Source organism: Peromyscus californicus, unplaced genomic scaffold (assembly GCF_007827085.1).
Source record: "Peromyscus californicus insignis strain IS unplaced genomic scaffold, ASM782708v3 Scaffold_22__1_contigs__length_63687245, whole genome shotgun sequence".
NCBI lineage: Eukaryota > Metazoa > Chordata > Mammalia > Rodentia > Cricetidae > Peromyscus > Peromyscus californicus.
The window spans coordinates 49,222,393-49,241,916 of NW_026294525.1; the positions used below are offsets into that span (position 1 = coordinate 49,222,393).

A 19,524-nucleotide genomic window follows, 5' to 3' on the forward strand; every position below is an offset into this window, starting at 1 on the left:
CAACTATGACCATAATATTGGTGAAATTATTAAGGCCACTCCACGTAGTTAAAAGGAGATTTATTTAATGGCGTAACTTACAAATTAAGGGATAGGTAGGTCGCGGAGTCTGGGGTAGGTGTATCACAGTCCAGCGGTGTTCTCTGGAGCTCTGCTCGGTCCACCTCCACTATCCAGGGTCCCACCACAGAGCGCGCCCGCCGATCCAGATCTCGGGTCCCCAGGTGCCTCCCTTGGCCCCGCCTTGTAGGCGTGACAGTTGCCGAAGTCCCAATGGGGGTTGGAACTTCCAGATCAAAGCTGGAATGGCTACCCACTACACCATAATGCTAGGAGATAAATAAATCCCCACCACAGCTTCACTCTCCTTCTTCTTCCGGGCCATCTCCAACTGAGAGATCCGTGATGTCAGCTCTGCCATTTCTGAAGCCAGCTGTTCCTGGGTCTTCTTCTGGTCCCGAGAAGCCTGCAGCAGGGCCTCCTTGGCTTCTTCAGCTTCTTGGCGCTCCTTGGCCAGTTTCTCAGCCTCACTCTGGGCCCGTTTCCGTTCCTGCTCAAGTTCTAGGGCCCTGCGGGTCTGTTCTTCCAGTTTTTGCTGAGCCTTCTTAGTCTGCTCCTCGATCTGCTTCAGCTTCTCCATCAGCTCTTCCTTCTCCCGTTCAATCTTCTCCTTCTCTTTCTCTGCAAGCTCACGCTTCTTCTTCTCGTTTTCCAGCAGGGCCCGCTCCATCTGCTTCTGGTGCTTCTCCTCCCGGGCCTGTGCCTTCATCTGCTGAACCTCAATGGTGTCAGGCTTACGCCGACGCATGTACAGCTCATGATTCCCCATGCACAGGGCCAAGATCCTCTTGTTAATCCGAAGCCGGGGAGCATAGAACACAAAGTCCGGGGCTTTTTTGTCAATAGGCTTGATGACAAACTTCTTATCATTGAAGGAGATATTCCTGATTTCACTCCAAGGAAAGCCAATCTTAGGAGTCAGTCTATCATTCTGCTCATAGATGTTGAGTCCCAGGGCATCCACACCCAGCCACAGCTCTTGTCACTATAGGTCATACAATCCATTTAAAATGTACTTAATATTTGATTTTATTGTTCCTGTTTGCCTTTTCCCCAGGGTTCAGTCCCCCAAAGGCTGTATTGTCCCTCCATGCAGTACCCCTAGCCCAGAGCCTCCCTCAGCCCATGCCCCTTCTACTTCACCTTGGGGAATCTTATATGCATTGCTGTGAATTATATTGACACTTGGTGAGCTGCCCTATATTGGCTAAATTCAAACCTGGAATTGTGGGGGCAATCTAGCTGCATTACGGGCAATAACCCACCCCCACAGAGACTGGGGAAAAGGTTAGAATTTTTATTCAGGTTTTTTTTGTGTATTTTTGTTTTTTAAATAATTGTTTTGGAGGGGTTTATGCTCAATCTGTGTTCTATTTCAGTGCCAATAAAATTTAGGAAGACTTCATTGTGAAAAAAAAAAATAAAAAAAAAATAAATCCCCACCAGATAAAAAGCATCCTTAACCAAGCTTAATTTAAAATTAGACTGTACACATCTGATTTTGAAGATAAAATATTTCACAAACCTTTAACTTATACATAGTCTGTAAATAACATGATGGCTTTCACAAATTTGGGATTTAACTTTTTTAATTCCCAGTTGATGGAAATGTGGCCAAATTCTGCCAGGGTGGAAAATGAAAGCAAAAGGGGTTATAAGCCACCTGAAGTCATGAATATTTAAAAAGATATGGGAAGGCTAATTATTTCCCAGGGCTTTATTGAGAGTCACTATATAGGGGAAGTGAGACACATACCTGAGGAAGAAAAACACTGTAAACATTCTGTATTTAAGTTTTTCTTTTGAGGAGTATTAGTATGCTTCTAGTTTTCAAGGTAATTTTTTGGCATTTATATTAAGCATCCTCTTTGTTCCTTTAGACGGTAAGATCATTTGGGGGCTCAAAAACAGCCCCATAAACTTGGCTTCTGTTGCATCATCACAAAATTCCCAAGAACTTTTACTTATAATTTATTTTAGTTTTAGAAAGACTAAAAGATACAATATGCTATATTTGCCTACCAAATAAGCTTTTTATTTAAAGATCTATTTTTTAAATATGTATTTGTATAAGTCTGTGTCAGTATATGCATCATATGAGTACAGTGCCCTTGGAAGCCAGAAGAGGGTGTCAGAGGCCCTGGAAATGAAATTACAGGTGGTTGTGAACTGCCATGTGAGTGCTGAGAACTGAACACATGTCCTCTGCAAGAACAATAAGCGTTCTTAACAATTGAGCCAACTCTCTAGCACCAAGCTTCTAATGAGATCATTTTTAATAGACTTTCTAATTCCACTGTGCATATTTTAAAAAATAAAATTAAGAGAACGACTCTTACTACAACCTTTGCTGAAATGGATCTCACCCTGGCTTGTCTGTTATATAAACCCATGAAGAAACAATTCTTTGAAACTCTTGCCACACCTCTCTTTACTTGTGTGGTACTTAACATTTACAGTGAATGATACACATGTAAAGGACACACAACAGCACTGCCCATTAGTTAGAACACATAATGCAAATGTATGAGCACATTAAAGTTACATTTATTTTGTTTTGCTGGAACCTCCAGCTCACCCCTGCATGATCTGAAAAGTCCCAATCCTCTCTCTCCAAACCCTGCCCTCTCAGAAAATCTCCAGCAAAGAAAAGGCACCACAAAGCCCAGTCTGCAGGCTTGGCAGCTGTGACAGCTCCTCCCCTAAAATTGCCAGTGACCCAAGTCCCTGCCTAAAGCATACCATACTTGGGCACAAAACCAGCTTATGGAGGGCACGTCATCAGCCCTCATATACAATGTATTTAAGCTCCCTGCTTTAGTTCCAGCATTTGACTTCTCCTGCCTCTTCCCCTGCCTCAATCTCTGGGGGCTGGAGAACTCACCTGGGAGTTGCTTTGCTCAAAATCAACCTGTTCTTTTACTTTTTCAATTTGGCTTGATCTAGCTTAATGCATCAGTAGAGAAACTTACTATCGAAGTACAGAAAACCTATTAGATTCATCTGGATCAATAGGGACATATTTGGGTTTTTGTAGCTTTTTGTTTTTCCTGTGAGGGACAAGCTGCTACTACCACAAAAACAACATCAAGGGATCAGTTTTCTAGTCCAAGGATCAGTTCTGAAGCCTATGTTATAATGCTCTAAACATAGTTACTGATTTATTTTCATATTCCTCAATACAGTGACAGAATGAATGCAATATTAAACTGCCAGCTTTCAATTGTCTTCTTTAGACCTAAATCCCTAACTGCTATCTTCATTTATTTAAAATAAAATTTTTCTAGATTTATAGAGACTAAGGACTTAAAAAAAACTCCTTTCTCATAGATCATGACTGAGAAAGCAAAAAATGACTAAAATCTGAACAGATTCTTCCATAATTATCCTAAAAGAGATGTAGGTTTATGGAGTGGTTTGTAAGAAAATGGCTTCCAAAGGGAGTGGCACTATTAGGACTTACAACTTTGTTGGAGTAGGTTGTTGGCCTTGTTGGAGGAAGGGTGTCATTGTGGATGGCAGGTTTTGAGGTCTCCTATGCTCACACTATGCCCAGTAAAACACACAGTTGCTTCTACTGCCTGCAAATCAAAATGTAGAACTCTCAGCTCCTTCTCCAGCACCATGTCTGCCTACACACCACCATGTCCTGCCATGATGATAATGGTCTGAAACTGTATAATAAACCCAATTAAATATTTTCCTTTATAAAAGTTGCCATAGTCATGGTGTCTCTTCATAGCAATAGAAACCCAAAGTAAGACAACGTTGTAGACAGCAAAAATCACAATTTCAAAGGACAATGTGTATAACACTCAGTGTGGAAGAGCCTTGACTGAAAACAGAAGGATGTTATAGAATGTTATTTTAAGATGTGTTACATTTGTTTATGCTATGGAACATTTGTTTTAATGATGCAAAGATGTGTTGCATTATTTTAACTCTGTGAAGCTGTGTTACTTTGCCTGTCTAAAACAGCTGATGACTGGGTGTCAGTGGTGCATGCCTTTAATCCCACCACTCAGGAGGCAGAGCCAGGTGGATCTCTGTGAGTCTGAGGTGAGCCTAGTCTACAGAGTGAGATCCAGGACAGGCACCAAAGCTACACAGAGAAACCCTGTCTCAAAAAAAAAAAATTAAATAAATAAAATAAAAATTAAAAACCTGATGGTCTAATAAAGAGATGAATGGCCAATAGAAAGGCAGGAGAAAGGATAGGCAGGGCTGCCCGGCAGAGAGAATAAATAGAAGGGGAAATCTGGGAGAAAGGAAAAGGAGCCAGAGAAGGAGGAGGACTCCAGGGGCTAGCCATCCAGCTACAGAGCAAGCCACAGAGTAAGAAGTAAAGAATGGTGTACAGGAAGAGAGAAAGATAAAAGCCCAGAAGCCAAAGATAGATAGGATAATTTAAAGTTAAGAAAAGCTGGCTAGACTTGGAGATACTCTGTCTGATCAGCAACTTGAGCAAAACTTAATTGCTTCCCTGAACCTGAGAAATATCAAATGGCATAAATACATGTGCCTTAAATTATTAATAAAGGCATTTACATCTTGAACAAAAAAAAAAAAGAAAAGCTGGCTAGAAACGAGTCAAGCTAAGGCCAGGCATTTATAATTAAGAATAAGCCTCCATGTGTGATTTATTTGGGAGTTGGGTGGTGGGCCCCCCAAAAGAGCAAAAACAAACAGCAACAGAAAGGAAGATGTAAGACCATCTTCCCAATGAGTTAGAATCTCAGTGTGTTTTCTGCCATGCCAGTTGATGTTATGTGGCTTTCCACTGGTTGCTTAATCTCTCTAAGACTTAGGTAAGATCAAACAGTAACAGAGACTTCTATTTAGAGTTGGTAGAGCTAGAGATATTTATTTGTTTGTGCAGTGCATGCATGTGTATACCTCTGTGTTTGGCAGTGTTCTAGTCCATGTGGAAACCAGAGGTTGAAGTTGAGATGTCTTCCTCTATCACTTCTGCATCTTTTTATTAGTTGTATTTGTTCTTTGACATCTTCATACATGTATAAAATGAATTCTAATCACTCTTACTTCCCACCTTCTCAAAACTCCTCTTCCCTACAAATAATGTTCCCACACTCATGTCTTCTTGTGATCTATTAAGTTTATCTAGGACTGTCTATGTGACCATGGGCTTGAAGATATCCTTTGGAGATTGGTGGAATCACCAGTGGGTACACAGATGAAGACAGTGACTCTCCCTTTGTCCAGAATCTTCCAATAATCAATAGTTCACCTGGGGAGGTTAGGGTTCCATGAGCTCCCCTCCCCTCCATCCATGACTGATTATTGGCAGGCTTAGTGCAAGTAACCCCCACTGCTATGAATTCAAGATTGCAATGATTGTGACATGCTCAGAATATGGCATTTTGAAGCTCTTCTCCCCATTTTTCATCTCTTACATTCTTTCTCCCTCCTCTTCCATAATGTTCCATGAGCCCTAGGGGGTATGATATATATATCATGATTAAGGTTGAATACCTTTAGCAGCAGTGAGTCTGACTTTTACTACATTCACTGACTTTTACTACAAAGAAAGCTTCCTCTCATTGAGGCTTAAAGTACCATTTACTATGGATATTAACATTGATATTTATAAGGCAGTTATGATGCCCTGTCAGTTTAACTAAATAGCACCAGTAAGTATCCCCTGGGGCCTATGACTTTCCAAATCATATGTTTTGTTTTTGCGTTTGTTTTTACCAGGTTTATAGTACCATGCATGGGTCCCTTAATAGTCATGCCACTGCTGAACAAGTGAGCATATTCTGTCTTGACAAGTTGCTATTGAAATTCACACCAAAGGACTCACCCAAATGTCAATCTACCTTAAGTTTTGAAACAGGATCTCTCACTGAACCTAGAGCCCACAATTTTAGCTAGACTAACTGGCCAATAAACCCTTGGGAATTCCTGTCTGCACTGACCCAATACTGCAAATGCCCAGCTTTTTATGTGAATGCTAGGAATGCAAACTCATTAAAGATTGAGATATAAGAGCATAATTTGGAATATGAGATTAGATATTTACAACTGCTTCTTGTGAAGTTGAACAGCTGAATTTTCCCTTTTCTTTTTCTTAGCTTTGTAGAATAAGATGAATGTTGTGCCTTTCAAATTTTATTTAAGAATGTACTTTTGTGAACATCTGCCCTGCCTCTATTATATGATAAAATATAACAATTCAGACTACTTTCTAGCCAAATAATTTCTCCTTACTAATAAAACAAATTGAAATAAAAAATAGCTAAATCTAAGTGCGTGGCTTAGTAAAAATAAACCACGTGGAAAAAAGAAAGCAAAGAAATGTTTGTCAGAGTTAGATGGGTAATTCTTTTCAACTTTAGCTGATTTTGTATTGACATATGATCTATCAGTTTTTGGTTCTTTGCATATATAATGAAAATGGTTGGTACTGGAAAATGCTGCCCCGGGAAATCAGGTGCTGATGGCACTCATTGCCTATCCTTCTCTTGGTGGCCTTGGGTTCTCCAAAAAGTAGCATCAATAATGGTCACATTTCAACCACTGTCTAGCATGTACCTTGCTTTCTTTTATCTTCTATCTACACTCATTAATTGACAAATGTGTATCCTTTAATGTACATACCTATCCTTACAAAGATTATTGTTAATTACATTTGCCCTGCTATGGACTTGGTGGACTCCTTCACATGGTTGTCAATATCCTATCTAAATGATTTTGTACCTATCAAATTTCAACTACCTTTTACAGGTACTTTATAACAAGTACCCACTGTCCTCTACCTCTGTAGTATAATGAGAGAGCACATTTTTCTCATGATTTCTTTCCTAAAGGGAAATTTAAAGAATACCCAGTGAGAAAACATACTTTTATCATGATTTCATTTTCCTAAAGGGAAAAATTAAACTATGTCACATTATTTTCCTACTTATAAAACAGTGTCTTTGATGTAAGTGGATTCAGTGCTTCACAAGTGCTTTTGTAATGATCAACAGAGTTCCAGGTTGCTTGGCAATGTACACAAAGACCCATCTGGCTATCATTCTAGAGATGCTCCCCTGAAAACAGCAAAGAATGAACCTCTGAATTAGGGGCAGAAAATGTGAGGGCACCACTGAGTTTTATTTTTTAAGCAAAAGCAAAATAAACAAAAAAGCAAGCTGTTAATGTCTTATTTCCCCTCAGAAGGGGAAACACTGATAATGGGCTTCAAATTGCAGTGCCAAGTTTTCTAGTTATAAACTAGACTGATGCAAAGCAGATGAAATTTCATCTGTGTTTCCAAATGTAAGCTTTTTAATGTGGAAATGGAGCCATTTCTGCTTTTCAAGAAGGCCAGAATCCTCAGATTCATTAGAAGCTCAGTCTTAGTGTACTGGAGACAAGCACCCTGTTAGACACTGTGTTACAGGGCATAGGAGAGCACCCTGAAGGGTTAATAGAAATGGATCCCAAAAGCCAAAGGATAATAAATGCTTTTTAAAACTCCCAAATCAACAGTATTTAAGTTCTACCAAATAAAAACCTGTCAATAAAAAACACCTTTGGTAAAAAACAAACAAACAAACAGTTTCAACAATGAACTTGGAAAGCACTTGTTACATGTTTAGTTATGGGGTCCTATGTTTTCTGAGCATGGAATGTTGTGTGCACTGAGTTTATGAAAAAGAACTGGGCTTTTAAGAGAATTAGAGAAGGTAGGGTATTGTAATTCTCCTTCTTGATTATTTCTATATCTTATTTGTTTGTATCACTTTGGTTTCAATGAAATGTAAATCTTTATTGCTTACTAAGCCATTTTATGTGGCATATTGAAGGTGGAAGAGAGAAAGAGTCTTGTTTGAAAGACTCAGTTAAGGCCAGGCCATCCCAGTGGGGGAACTTTGAACAGTCATCTCACATCAGTGCCAGTAGCACCTGTCACCAAAATACACAACTGAAAATTGTTAAATGCCACCAGCTAGTGGATTGATTATTTTCATGTTCTATGATACCTAATATGGAAGAACAAGGATTTAATTTCATTTCCTTGTAGTGAACAGATAGTGTCATTCACTAGCCTGTCTCTGCTAAACTCAAAATAGAAATGGAAAATCCTCATAGTGACAGCACCTTCATCACTTCCAATCCTCTCCCACATGGCTTTTAATTAGAACTAATACCACAGTAACTGCATGTAAACAATTGGTACAGCTATGGACTTCCTTATGCCATAACCACCCCTGGAACTTAGTAAGATGCATTAAATGATCAATTATGGCCTCTAATCTCTGACCAGGCACAACCCTTCTTGAAATGTTCATGCATGCAAATACTTTTTTTACTTTCTTTTGCATACCACTGCCACCCATATGCCATCGTTCATGTTCACTGACTGGACTGGACAGTCTACAAGGGTACATTGCTTATGAAAAGAAGTCTTTTTCTAGCAAACAAAAACCCTCCTTATCACCGAACTCCTCCCCATGGAAATACCCTTTCTCTCCAACTCTTCACTATCTGCTAATGTAGGCTATGTTTTCTTGTGCTGTAGCATTTTTCTTGGAATAGTGTCTACATTGCCTTATTCAACTCTAGCATTTGACATCTCTTCTTCCCCCACCTCAATCCCTTAGGGTCCATGTAAATCATATTTCTCATTATATTTATTGCTTTTTCATGAGTTCTTCTTATGTTGTTTATTATTCTACTCTTATTATTGTTATTTCTTATGTTATTTTTTATGTTCTTCTGAAAGGCATAATCTAGACTTTTTTGTTCATTTTATCTCACTCACTGCATAATAATCATTCAAGAAATGCTTAAAGAAAATCTTACCCAGAAGTAGATGAATGGGATTTCATCGAACTAAAACTTTTCTGCATGGCAGATTTGGAAATTTAGAGTAGTTTTGACAAATTCTTAATATATAAATAAGCACAATTAATAATAGAACAATACTTCTTAAATTAAAAATTATTATTATTATTATTCTGTATGACTGCCTATATGGAGGTCACAGGGTACCTTTGTGGAGTTGGTTCTCTCCTTCTGCCTTTACATAAATTCCAGATACTGAAATCAGGTTTCTAGGCTTAAAAGGATTTTTAGCATCATATTTCAATTAATCAAGAGAATGAATAGACTACCTACAGAATGAGAAAAATATTTGCAAACTATACATCTGACATGGAGCCCAATAAATATGCATAATTTCATCAAAGTAAATTCATAAAAATAATAAACTTTTATTCTCAGAAAAGTATGTGATAACTACATGTTAGTTTTGCTTTACAAAAGCAATATAAAAGTAAACAAATAAAACCTGAAGAACACCCAATTGAGTGTTTATTCTGTATTAGTTACTCAACCAATTCATGTCTATCATATTTACTAGTCCCCAAATGAGCACCTTTCAGAAGCACCAAATGTCATTCTATGCATAAAAAAAAATGTTTAATTTAAGAATGACCATAGCAATCCTAGAAAATGTTGAATCCTCAATATTATAAAAGGTAACACAGACGACTACATGACAGCTAATGTAAGAGAAAAAGTGTATACTTGATTTTCATTTGAAACAGGAAGGTCAGGTCACTGAGCATCTTCTGGGTTGTTATGACATGTTTAATTTGGGATAGCTTGACCTTTAAATCTATCTTAATAATCTTATTTTCTCTAATAACACAGTATCCATAATGGTGAATTATTATATTTAGAAATGATATTGAAGACTGTCTGTATAAAATGAGTAATTCAGACCACAGAGGGTGTTTTACTGAATTAAAATAGAGTTTGTATGACAGTTTCCTCATTCCGACCTTGAATTCATAGAGATCTACTGGCCTCTGCCTCCCAAGTTCTGGGATTAAAGGCATGAGCCACCATTGCCTGGCTCAGAGACACATTTATTTCTGGTACCATCTCCTGAGAAAAAGATAATGTAATTATATTACTTAAAAAAAACCACTGGATGCTATAGAACTGATCTTTTAATGTTTGTTATGCTATTGTTTTAATATGCCATATTTAGCATAGCTACCCTCAATTGTAAATAGACTTCAAATTTACAAAGATGATGGTCTACTGATAAAGAGGTTAACAGATACTAAATACCTGTGATAGTAGAAAGATTTATAAAGGCAATACATGGTAAAAGATATAAATACCACTGAGCAGATTAGGCTGAAACTGAGAAAGGAAGAGATGCTCTCCTGGCAACTCCATGTGACTGGGATTTCAGTCTTTTCTAAAAAGATATTGGCTACTGCTACTTTCATCAACTTCCCAATTCAACTTTTCCACCTTGACCAGATTGTCTGTTTTGCACAATGTATTCTGTATCTTCTCAGAATCAGTTATTGGGAAACACTTTGCAAGGTGCATTTTTTTTTTGGTGTGTGTGTATGAGCATTTATATTCTGATAGTGATGTACCTGTGCTGGATTTGAATAACTAAGCCAGATCAGAAGGACTTCCCCCCTCCTTCTTCATGGTGGTCAGGGAGAAGAGCTGATGTCTCCCTCCCTGAGCACTGCCGATGTTAAACTAAAGCAATAGAACTAAATATTTGACACAGTAGGAAAAGAGACCACATGATAATAACACATTGGCATTATTCTTAAAGACGTGACTGTGGTATCATGGACAGTAGTGTGTTTATGTTGTAAATATGGCACCACAAAGTATGTGAGGCTTAAAGCCCCTAACACCTTGCCAGCTCTGTGAAAAATAGGTAGGGAACCCAAATGAAAGTGTTGAAAGAGATTAGAACAGAGACAGACTGGCAGGGGAGGTAAACAGACAGGAATAAGTCAGAAAACAATAGAATCTTTGCCATGGATATGATATGGCATCCATATAGAAAGAAAAGTAGAGAGGAAATAAAAATCTTTTTCTTCCATCTTCTGAACTAGCTATGGATTTGATTATCTGACAACATTGTTCCCTTTATGATGATCCTCTTCTCAACCTTCCCAAATATTAAGCTATAGAAACTAAGAGCACAAAAAGAGGAACAGGATTCTTAAAGCAGAAGGTTATCAGCTGACAGCATCTATAAGCAGAACACATATAGTTCTCCACAGAGGCCTTTGGGTGTATTTCTTTCATAGTCCTTGATCCTACCTTTCCTAGTGCCACTAAGCAAAAAATACTTCTTGCCACAGTTATTTTTTCCTTAATAGCTGTGACTATAAACTAAGACACAAAGGAATTGGAGAAAAGGACACTCTTTGTTCTCTCTTATCTGCCCATAATAGAAAAAATACAAATAGAACACCAGAAACAGCCTTCTACAGATTCTTATTTCGAGGGCCTGCTGAATTAATCTTTTGTTATCAAAAGTTAAGTTTCATTTGTGTGAGTGAAGCAAGTAGTTCTCCTGAATTTTGGAAGGAATACATTCATGGAGCTCCAAGTTTCTAGTGAGGTCAGAACACTGATTTCCCTGGTACTTGCATGTGATGTTTTATACTTCAGAAAACCTTGCAAAAAATATATATAGGCATTGTATGAGTCAGGATTCCCTAGACTTTAGAGCAATAGTCCTCAACCTGTCAAGGCCAAGAGCTTTTTGGAGGTTGAATGACCTGTTCACTGGGGTTTCCTAAGACCATCAGAGAACACAGATATATACATTACAATTCATAACACTATCAAAATTACAGTTATGAAGTAGCAACAAAAATAATTTTATGGTTGGACAGTCCACAACATGAGGAACTGTATTAAAAGGTCACAGAATTAGGAAGGTTGAAAACCACTGTTCTAGCATCTAGAGTAACAGAACTTACAGAATGAATCTCTGTATATATAAATATAAAAAGGGGATTTATTAGAATAACTTACAGACTGTGTTCCAGCTAATCCAACAATAGCTTGCTATGAACAGAAAGTCCAAGAAACCTGAAGTTGCTCAGTCCACAAAACTGGATGTCTCAGCTAGTCTTTAGTAGACATTGGAATTGCAAATAAGTAAGCTCTTATGCCAGTGAAGGAATGACTTGCTAGCAAGACAAGAGTAAGCAGGGAAAGAGTAAAACCTTGTTTCTTCCATGTCCTGTATGTTCTACCAGCAGAAGGTGTAAACCAGGTTAATGTTATATCTTCCTGCCTGAAACTCCAGCTTAAAGGTGTGTCTTCTCACCTCAAGATCAGGATTAGAAGTGGGTCTTCCTATTTCAACTTAATAAAAATCCCTCACTGGTATGCCCCTGATTTTGAATTTTACTAATTTGGATTTTAGTTAATTGATTCCAGATGTAGCCAAGTTGACAACCAAGAAATAGCCATCACAAATCCACCCACTTTCAACTTGACACACAATCATAGCTTCTTATGTTATTATTAATTTCCAAATGAAAACAATAACCAGGCCATCATAATGTCTAAACATAATATAACTATCCCACAGACAGTTGCAAACACATTATATATTTTGCCTGGTTGTAATTATGCCTAATATGATATAATTATTCCTTTTACCATCACAAACACATTGTAAATTTAAAATGGGTGACAATGTCTCTTGTGGGATATTCTTTTAATGTCTTAAACTTCAATGTGATAATCATTGATTTTTTTTTCTTTTTTTTTTTATTAATTTATTTTGCAATACAATTCAGTTCTACATATCAGCCACGGATTCCCTTGTTCTCCCCCCTCCCGTCCCCCTCACCTTCCCCCCAACCCCCCCCCCCCCCCCCCATTCCCATCTCCTCCAGGGCAAAGCCTTCCCCACAGACTGAGGTCAACCTGGTAGACTTAGTCCAGGTAGGTCTAGTCCCCTCCTCCCAGGCCGAGCCAAACAATCCTGCATAGGCCCCAGGTTTCAAACAGCCAACTCATGCAATGAGCACAAGATCTGGTCCCACTGCCTGGGTGCCTCCCAAACAGATCAAGCCAATCAACTGTCTCATCCATTCAGAGGGCCTGATCCAGTGGGGACCCCTCAGCCATTGGTTCATAGTTCATGTGTTTCCATTCATTTGGCTATTTGTCCCTGTGCTTTATCCAACCTTGGTCTCAACAATTCTCGCTCATATAAACCCTCCTCATTCTCGCTAATTGGACTCCCAGAGATCCACCCGGGGCCTAGTCATGGATTTCTGCATCCAGATCCCTCAGTAGTTGGATGAGGTTTCTAGCACAACAATTAGGGTGTTTGGCCATCCCATCACCAGAGTAGGTCAGTTCGGGCTGTCTCTCGACCACTGCCAGCAGTCTGTTGTGTGGGTATCTTTGTGGATTTCTGTGGGCCTCTCTAGCACTTTGCTTCTTCCTATTCTCATGTGGTCTTTATTTACCATGGTCTCCTATTCCTTGTTCTCCCTCTCTGTTGTTGATCCAGCTGGGATCTCCCGCTCCCCCAAGCTCTCTTTCCCTCAACCCTCGCCTTTCATTACCCCCACTCATGTCCAGGCTGTTCATGTAGATTTCATTCCATTTCTCTGTCATTGGGTGATCCCTGTGTCTTTCTTGGGGTCCTGTTTTCCAGGTAGCCTCCCTGGTGATGTGAGTAGCAGACAAGTCATCCTTGTTTCATGTCTAGTATCCTGCTATGAGTGAGTACATACCATGTTTGTCTTTCTGAGTCTGGGTTACCTCACTCAGGATGATTTTTTCTAGATCCATCCATTTGTCTGCAAACCTCATGATGCCATTGTTTTTCTCTGCTGAGTAGTATTCCATTGTGTATATGTACCACATTTTGTTTATCCATTGATGTTATATCACATGATGAAGAAATTGAAAGAAAACACAAATATCTGTACAGATGCGTTTTTTAAAAAAAACACAACAGAAACACCATCTTATAAAGTCAACTATAATCCTCTTCTGTAACTGGTCATGTAATATTAGCTGGTATTTATAACTACCTTCCTCTGCTAACCATTATGTATTTCCTACACCCTTGGCAACAACCTCAGCAAGTCTTGGCTCTTTTCCTACAGAAGTAACCCGTACCTTCAGTCCTGACAGGTATGTGCCCTTTGTCATCCTGCCTGGATTTTTAGGCTGTTGTAGTTTCCCACTGATTTTAATCACAGGACATGGTAGTACCAAAAAACAGCTAAGGGATCTCCTGCACTCCAGATATAATCCTTTTTACCTTCATTGTGGAGAAGCAGTCCGATTTTACCCATGGTAAACTGGATCAATCACCCTTCCTAACACTATTATTACTTTCTTAGCCTGTTGGATTAGGGGCATTAGAAGCCTAAAATTTCCGAGGGGAACTTGAGCTCCCAGTTCATTGGGATGTTTGTTGTGTCTCCTGGAAGGAGCACTCCTCACTCTGGAACCAAACATCTAGGCCAGCAGAATTTGAAGTTGTGGGAACAGGAAGCAAAAATTTTCCTAGTGGCTTATTAGGGGTGATAGTGAATGGAACTCTTCCCTTTTCTGCCCTTGATTCCTGGACCTGTGGGTTCTGGCTGTGGGAGAAACTGTACCATATATTGGATGCTGATTAAAAGATTATAGTGCATTCTGGAGAATCCTGCCTCAGCCTTGCAGGTTGCTGCCACATAATTTGTGCTGTGACTATGTCTTCAAAAGGCCATTCCATCTTTCTATCAGGCCAGCTGCTCCAAGACAGTGGGGAACATAGTAAGATCAGCAGATTCCATGATTGTGGGCCCACTGTTGTAATTCTCTGTCTGTGAAGTAAGGTCTTTGGTCAGAAGCAATACTGTGTGTAATATCATGATGGTGGATAAGGCATTCTATAAGTCCATGGCTGGTGGTTTTGGCAGAAGTATTATATACAGAAAGGCAGCTCTATAAACAGAATAAGTATTTACTCCAGTAAGGAAAGGATAAAGCATTGTCTTTTCCATGGAGAAAGTGTTCAATATAGTCAACCTGCCACCAGATCACTGGCTGGTCACCCTAAGGAAAGGTACCAGATCTGGGGCTCAGCATTGGTCTTTTCTGTTGGCAGATTTAGCACTCAGCAGCAGCTATAGCCAGGTCAGCCTTGATAAGTGAAAGTCCATGTTGTTAAGCCCATACATAACTACCATCTCTGCCACTATGGCCACTTTGTTCATGAGCTTATTAGACAATCAGAGGAATTTCTAAGGAAAGAGACTGACTGTCCACAGAACAGCTCATCCTATCCACTGGTGATCGAACTCTTCCTCAGCTAAAGTCTTTTTTTGATGGAATTTACATAGGACAAAAATATCTTCACATCCTTCACCCAAGAGAGATCTATCTACACATCTCTTCCCCAGAAGTCCTTCTCATCAATTTTCCAATCATACTCTTCCCAAACCCCTGAGCATCCAGTCAATCCATTGTCTACAGCCTATAAATCAGTGAAAAAATCACATATCTTGCCATTTCTCCTTCCAAACAAAATGTTTGAGCATGTGTACTGCCAGAAGTTCTGCCCACTGTGAAGATTTTCCTTCACCAGTGTCTTTCAGGGTTGTCCCAGAAAAGGATTATAATGCTGCAACCATCCAATTCTAGATGGTACCTGTGTAGTATATAGAAACATCAGCAAACCAGGCTCTAGTCTTCTTCTCCTCAGTCAATAAATCATAGAGAATCCTCCATGAGGCTATAGGTGCATACTTGGCAGCAGACAGCACAGCAATGGTAGTAGAAACCAGAAGCATGTGGGTAACCTCTTCATGTAACTTACAAAGGCCTTCATTACTTGCTCAGGCCTGATCTTGTATATACCATTTCCATTGGATAATAGATCACTGCTATGATTGTCCTACTGTATGACTTGGGTCAGATCACACCCAACTCATAGTCTGCAGCTCAGGTTGCATAGTAACTTGGTGGCCCATTGTCAAACATTCAGTTTCCACTAAGGGTAATAGCAAGCCAAGAGCTGTCTTTCAAAGGGAGAATAGTTGTCTGCATATGATGGTAGAAGCTTGCTCCCAAATCCCAAAGGTCTCTCCTACGATTCACCTATAGGGGTCTGCCAAAGGCTCCAAACAGCAGCCCTATCTGCTAGTGACACCTCAGGTACCATTGGATAAGCTGGATCATATGGTCCAAGTGGTAGAATATCCTGGAGTTGTTGAAGAGCCTTTTTCTGTTCCAGGCCTCACACAAAGCTAGCAGCTTATTAATCACTTAGTATATGGGACACAGTAATGTATCAAAGTGAGGAATGGGCTAACTCCAGAATCCAAATAAGGCCCACTAAATTTTGTGCTTCTTTCTTGGTTGTAGGAGGGACCAGGCTCAATAACTTACACTTCACCTTAGAAGGAATATCTCTGCATGCCCCACACCACTGGACTCCTAAGAATTTCACTGATTGACTTAGGGTTTCAATTGCTGTGAAGGAGCATCATGACCACAGCAACTTTTATAAAGCAAAGCATTTAATTTGGGTGGCTTACAGCTTCAGAAGTTTAGTCCATTATCAAGATGTCAGGAAACAAGGTGGCATGCAAAAGCAGACATGGTGCTGGAGAAGGTGCTGACAGTTCCACATCTTGATCCACAGGCAACAGGAATTGAACTGAACTAGATGTAGCTTGAGCACAGGAGAACTTAAAGCCTACCCCTATAGTGACACACTTCCTCCAAAAAGTCCACACCTACTTCAACAAGGCTACATATCCTAATAGTGCCGCTCCCTATGAGCCTGTTGGGGCCAATTACATTCAAACTACCACACTGATTTAGAAAGTCCTGAAACTTTGGTTAGATTTATTTCACATCCTTTTAATGTGCATAAGGGTTATCAACAAGTTTTATGTCATCTTAACACAGGCTACAATCATCAAAGAGAAGGGTTCCTCAATTGAGAAAATATCTCCAACAATTATGCCATGGATCAGCCTGTGAGGCAATTTCTTAAATAGTGATTCATAGAGAAAGCCCATCTCATTGTGGGTGGAGCCAACACTAGGCTGGTAGACCTAGATTCTATAAGAAAATCAGCTAAGCAAGCCAGTAAGGAGCACCCCTCCATGGCCTCTGCATCAGCTCTTGTATCTAGGTTCCTGCCCTGCTTGAGTTCCTGCCCTCTCTGCCTTTGACACAAAAATGTGAGTGAAATAAATCCTTTCTTCTCCAACTATCTTTTGGTCATGATATTTCATAATAGCAATAATAACCCTAAGACAGAGTACAACACCTGCTTACCTCAAGGTTACATAATCCAATTAGTGCAATGACATCAACATAGTATACCAATATGATATTTTGTGAAAAAGACAGATAGTTGAGATCCCTTCTAACTAAGTTATGACACAGGGCTAGAGATTTGATATATCCTTGAGGTAAAACTATACTGTAAAGGTATACTGCTAGCCTTGCCAGCTGAAAGCAAATTGCTTCTAGTAGTCATTATGGACAGGTTCTGAGAAAAAGACATTTGCTATATCAATAGCTAAATACCAGGTACCATGAGATGTGTTAATTTGCTCAAGTAAGGACACCACATCTGGTACAGCAGCTGCAATCAGAGTCACTGTCTGATTGAGTTTTCAATAGTCAACTGTCATTCTCCATGATCCAGCTATCTTCTGCACTGGCCAGACAAGAAAGTTAAAGGGATCCTGTGGTGGGAATCACCACTCCTGTATCTTTCAAGTCCTTGATGGTGGCAGTTCCTTCAGGGATGTGATATTGTTTTTCATTCACTATTTTCTTTGACAGAGGCAACTCTGAAGTCTTCCATTTAGCCTTTCCAAACATAATAACCTTCACTTCACTGATCAGGGAACCAATGTGAGAATTCTTCCAACTTCTCAATATATCTATCCCAATTATACATTCTGGCACTGGGGAAATAACCACACCATGAGTTCAGGGACCCACTGTCCTTGCTGTGAGTCAGATTCAGTCAAAACTCCATTAACCATCTGACCTCCAAGTCTGGATATTGACTCACAGGCTGAGATTCTCTTTTGCCACCATGATCCAATGTAGCCTTACTTTCAATCATTTGAAAATTTCCTTTCTGCTTATACAGATCAAACAAAAATTCAGTAGGCTTCTTATCTATTTCATTCCTAGATACATCATATACCAAAGTCCATGTGACTCATGCCACCATAAAATTCTCTTTACCTGTGATATTTTGTGGAAGAGACAGATAGGTTAGACTATTATGAACTTTGTTTTATCTATGCTGTGCATTACAAAAACTACAGTCACTTTGCCTTTGGTGATTCAGTGATGCCACCTGGTCCCTGCTATCTTAGGGTCCAATTAAACCATCTGCTTTTAATTCATCCAACATAGCAGCAGCATCTCCAACGCTAAGGTCTGGCACAAGGAAAAGGGCAACAACAAAACTCTTCAAATGTGTTGGTGCCCCTCTCCCCATTTTGTGTCTTATAGGATTAGTGAAGGGCCTGTCTTCTGGGCCTTCCTATTGTGGAGGACTAGGTTTTATACAGTGTGCCTGCTTTAGCATTGAAATTTCCCTGAGCCTTAAAATTTCTTCATCAATATTCAGCCAAGGGATAACAAGCATCTCCAATTAATTTTCAGTAGACAAATGCTTCCATCAACCATTCAAACAAACTTTTGACACCTTCTTTTTTTAACTGTGTGAACTTCCATATTAAAACTAGAATATCCACTCAGAGGGCCATAACTCAGCCTGATCTAGTTTTATATTCCTTTCACCATTATCCCACACTTTTTTATTTTCAAAACAGGATTTCTCTGTGTAGCCTTGGCTGTCCTGGAACTCACTCTGTAGACCAGGCTGGCATCAAACTCACAGAGATCTACCTGCCTTTGCCTCCTGAGTGCTAGTGTCCCCTCCATTTTGGATTGTAGTTAATACAGTCAAATTGATAACCAAGAAGTAGCCATCACAGGTAGTTAGAATCCAGTGACTTAGAGTACTTTGACTCTATTGTTAATCCCATTTTCTATCATTGCTATATGTCAATAAAAAGTTTTATGAAGGGTGAAGCTGGGGAACTAAATGAACACAACCTAATTTGAATAATCATTCATGGAGAATAACCAATATTGATAATATTGATAATGCCTCAGCAAGACTACTCATGACTCACAATCCAGGTGCCACAGTAGTTCTGAAAGTTACAGAGTACAGGACCCCAGCTTGGCAAATGATCAGAGCATGTGCTCACATGGTCTGCACTAGATCCAGTGACAATAGGAATCCTCTCTGCATGAAAGTTTTCCTCTCAGTAAAAATGAAAAGGAAGAGTCTAAAATACTTTGCAACCAAAGATACCTACAACTTATTAGTTCTTACAGGCATTACTGCTGCTCCAAATGCCTCCTGTCAAGCCTCCCCCACTTCACTGATGCCAACTCAGCTGCTGCATCTGTAACTACATCACTGATGCCTCCTCTTTTGTTGCATTGTACCCTGTGCCCACACATAAAAGAAAATCTTTCCTCACTAAAGCAAGATTATAAAATCTAAAAGACAGGACATCTCCATCAACCATGTAGGCAACAATACAGGGTTTCAATAAATGTGGAAAAGTGAGGGAACATGTTACAGAAAGT

General features: G+C 39.4%; 1 protein-coding gene across 1 annotated transcript; it reads right to left on the bottom strand.

Annotated features, from left to right (window-relative positions):
- Positions 1–316: 316 nt before the first annotated feature.
- On the bottom strand, positions 317–15,668 carry LOC128118767 (moesin-like). Its single transcript, XM_052751586.1, has 2 exons — positions 15,527–15,668; positions 317–1,038 (listed from the first exon to the last, which is right to left on the bottom strand). Exons 1-2 carry the CDS (start codon positions 15,666–15,668, stop codon positions 317–319), a joined length of 864 nt encoding a protein of 287 aa, XP_052607546.1.
- Positions 15,669–19,524: the final 3,856 nt, after the last annotated feature.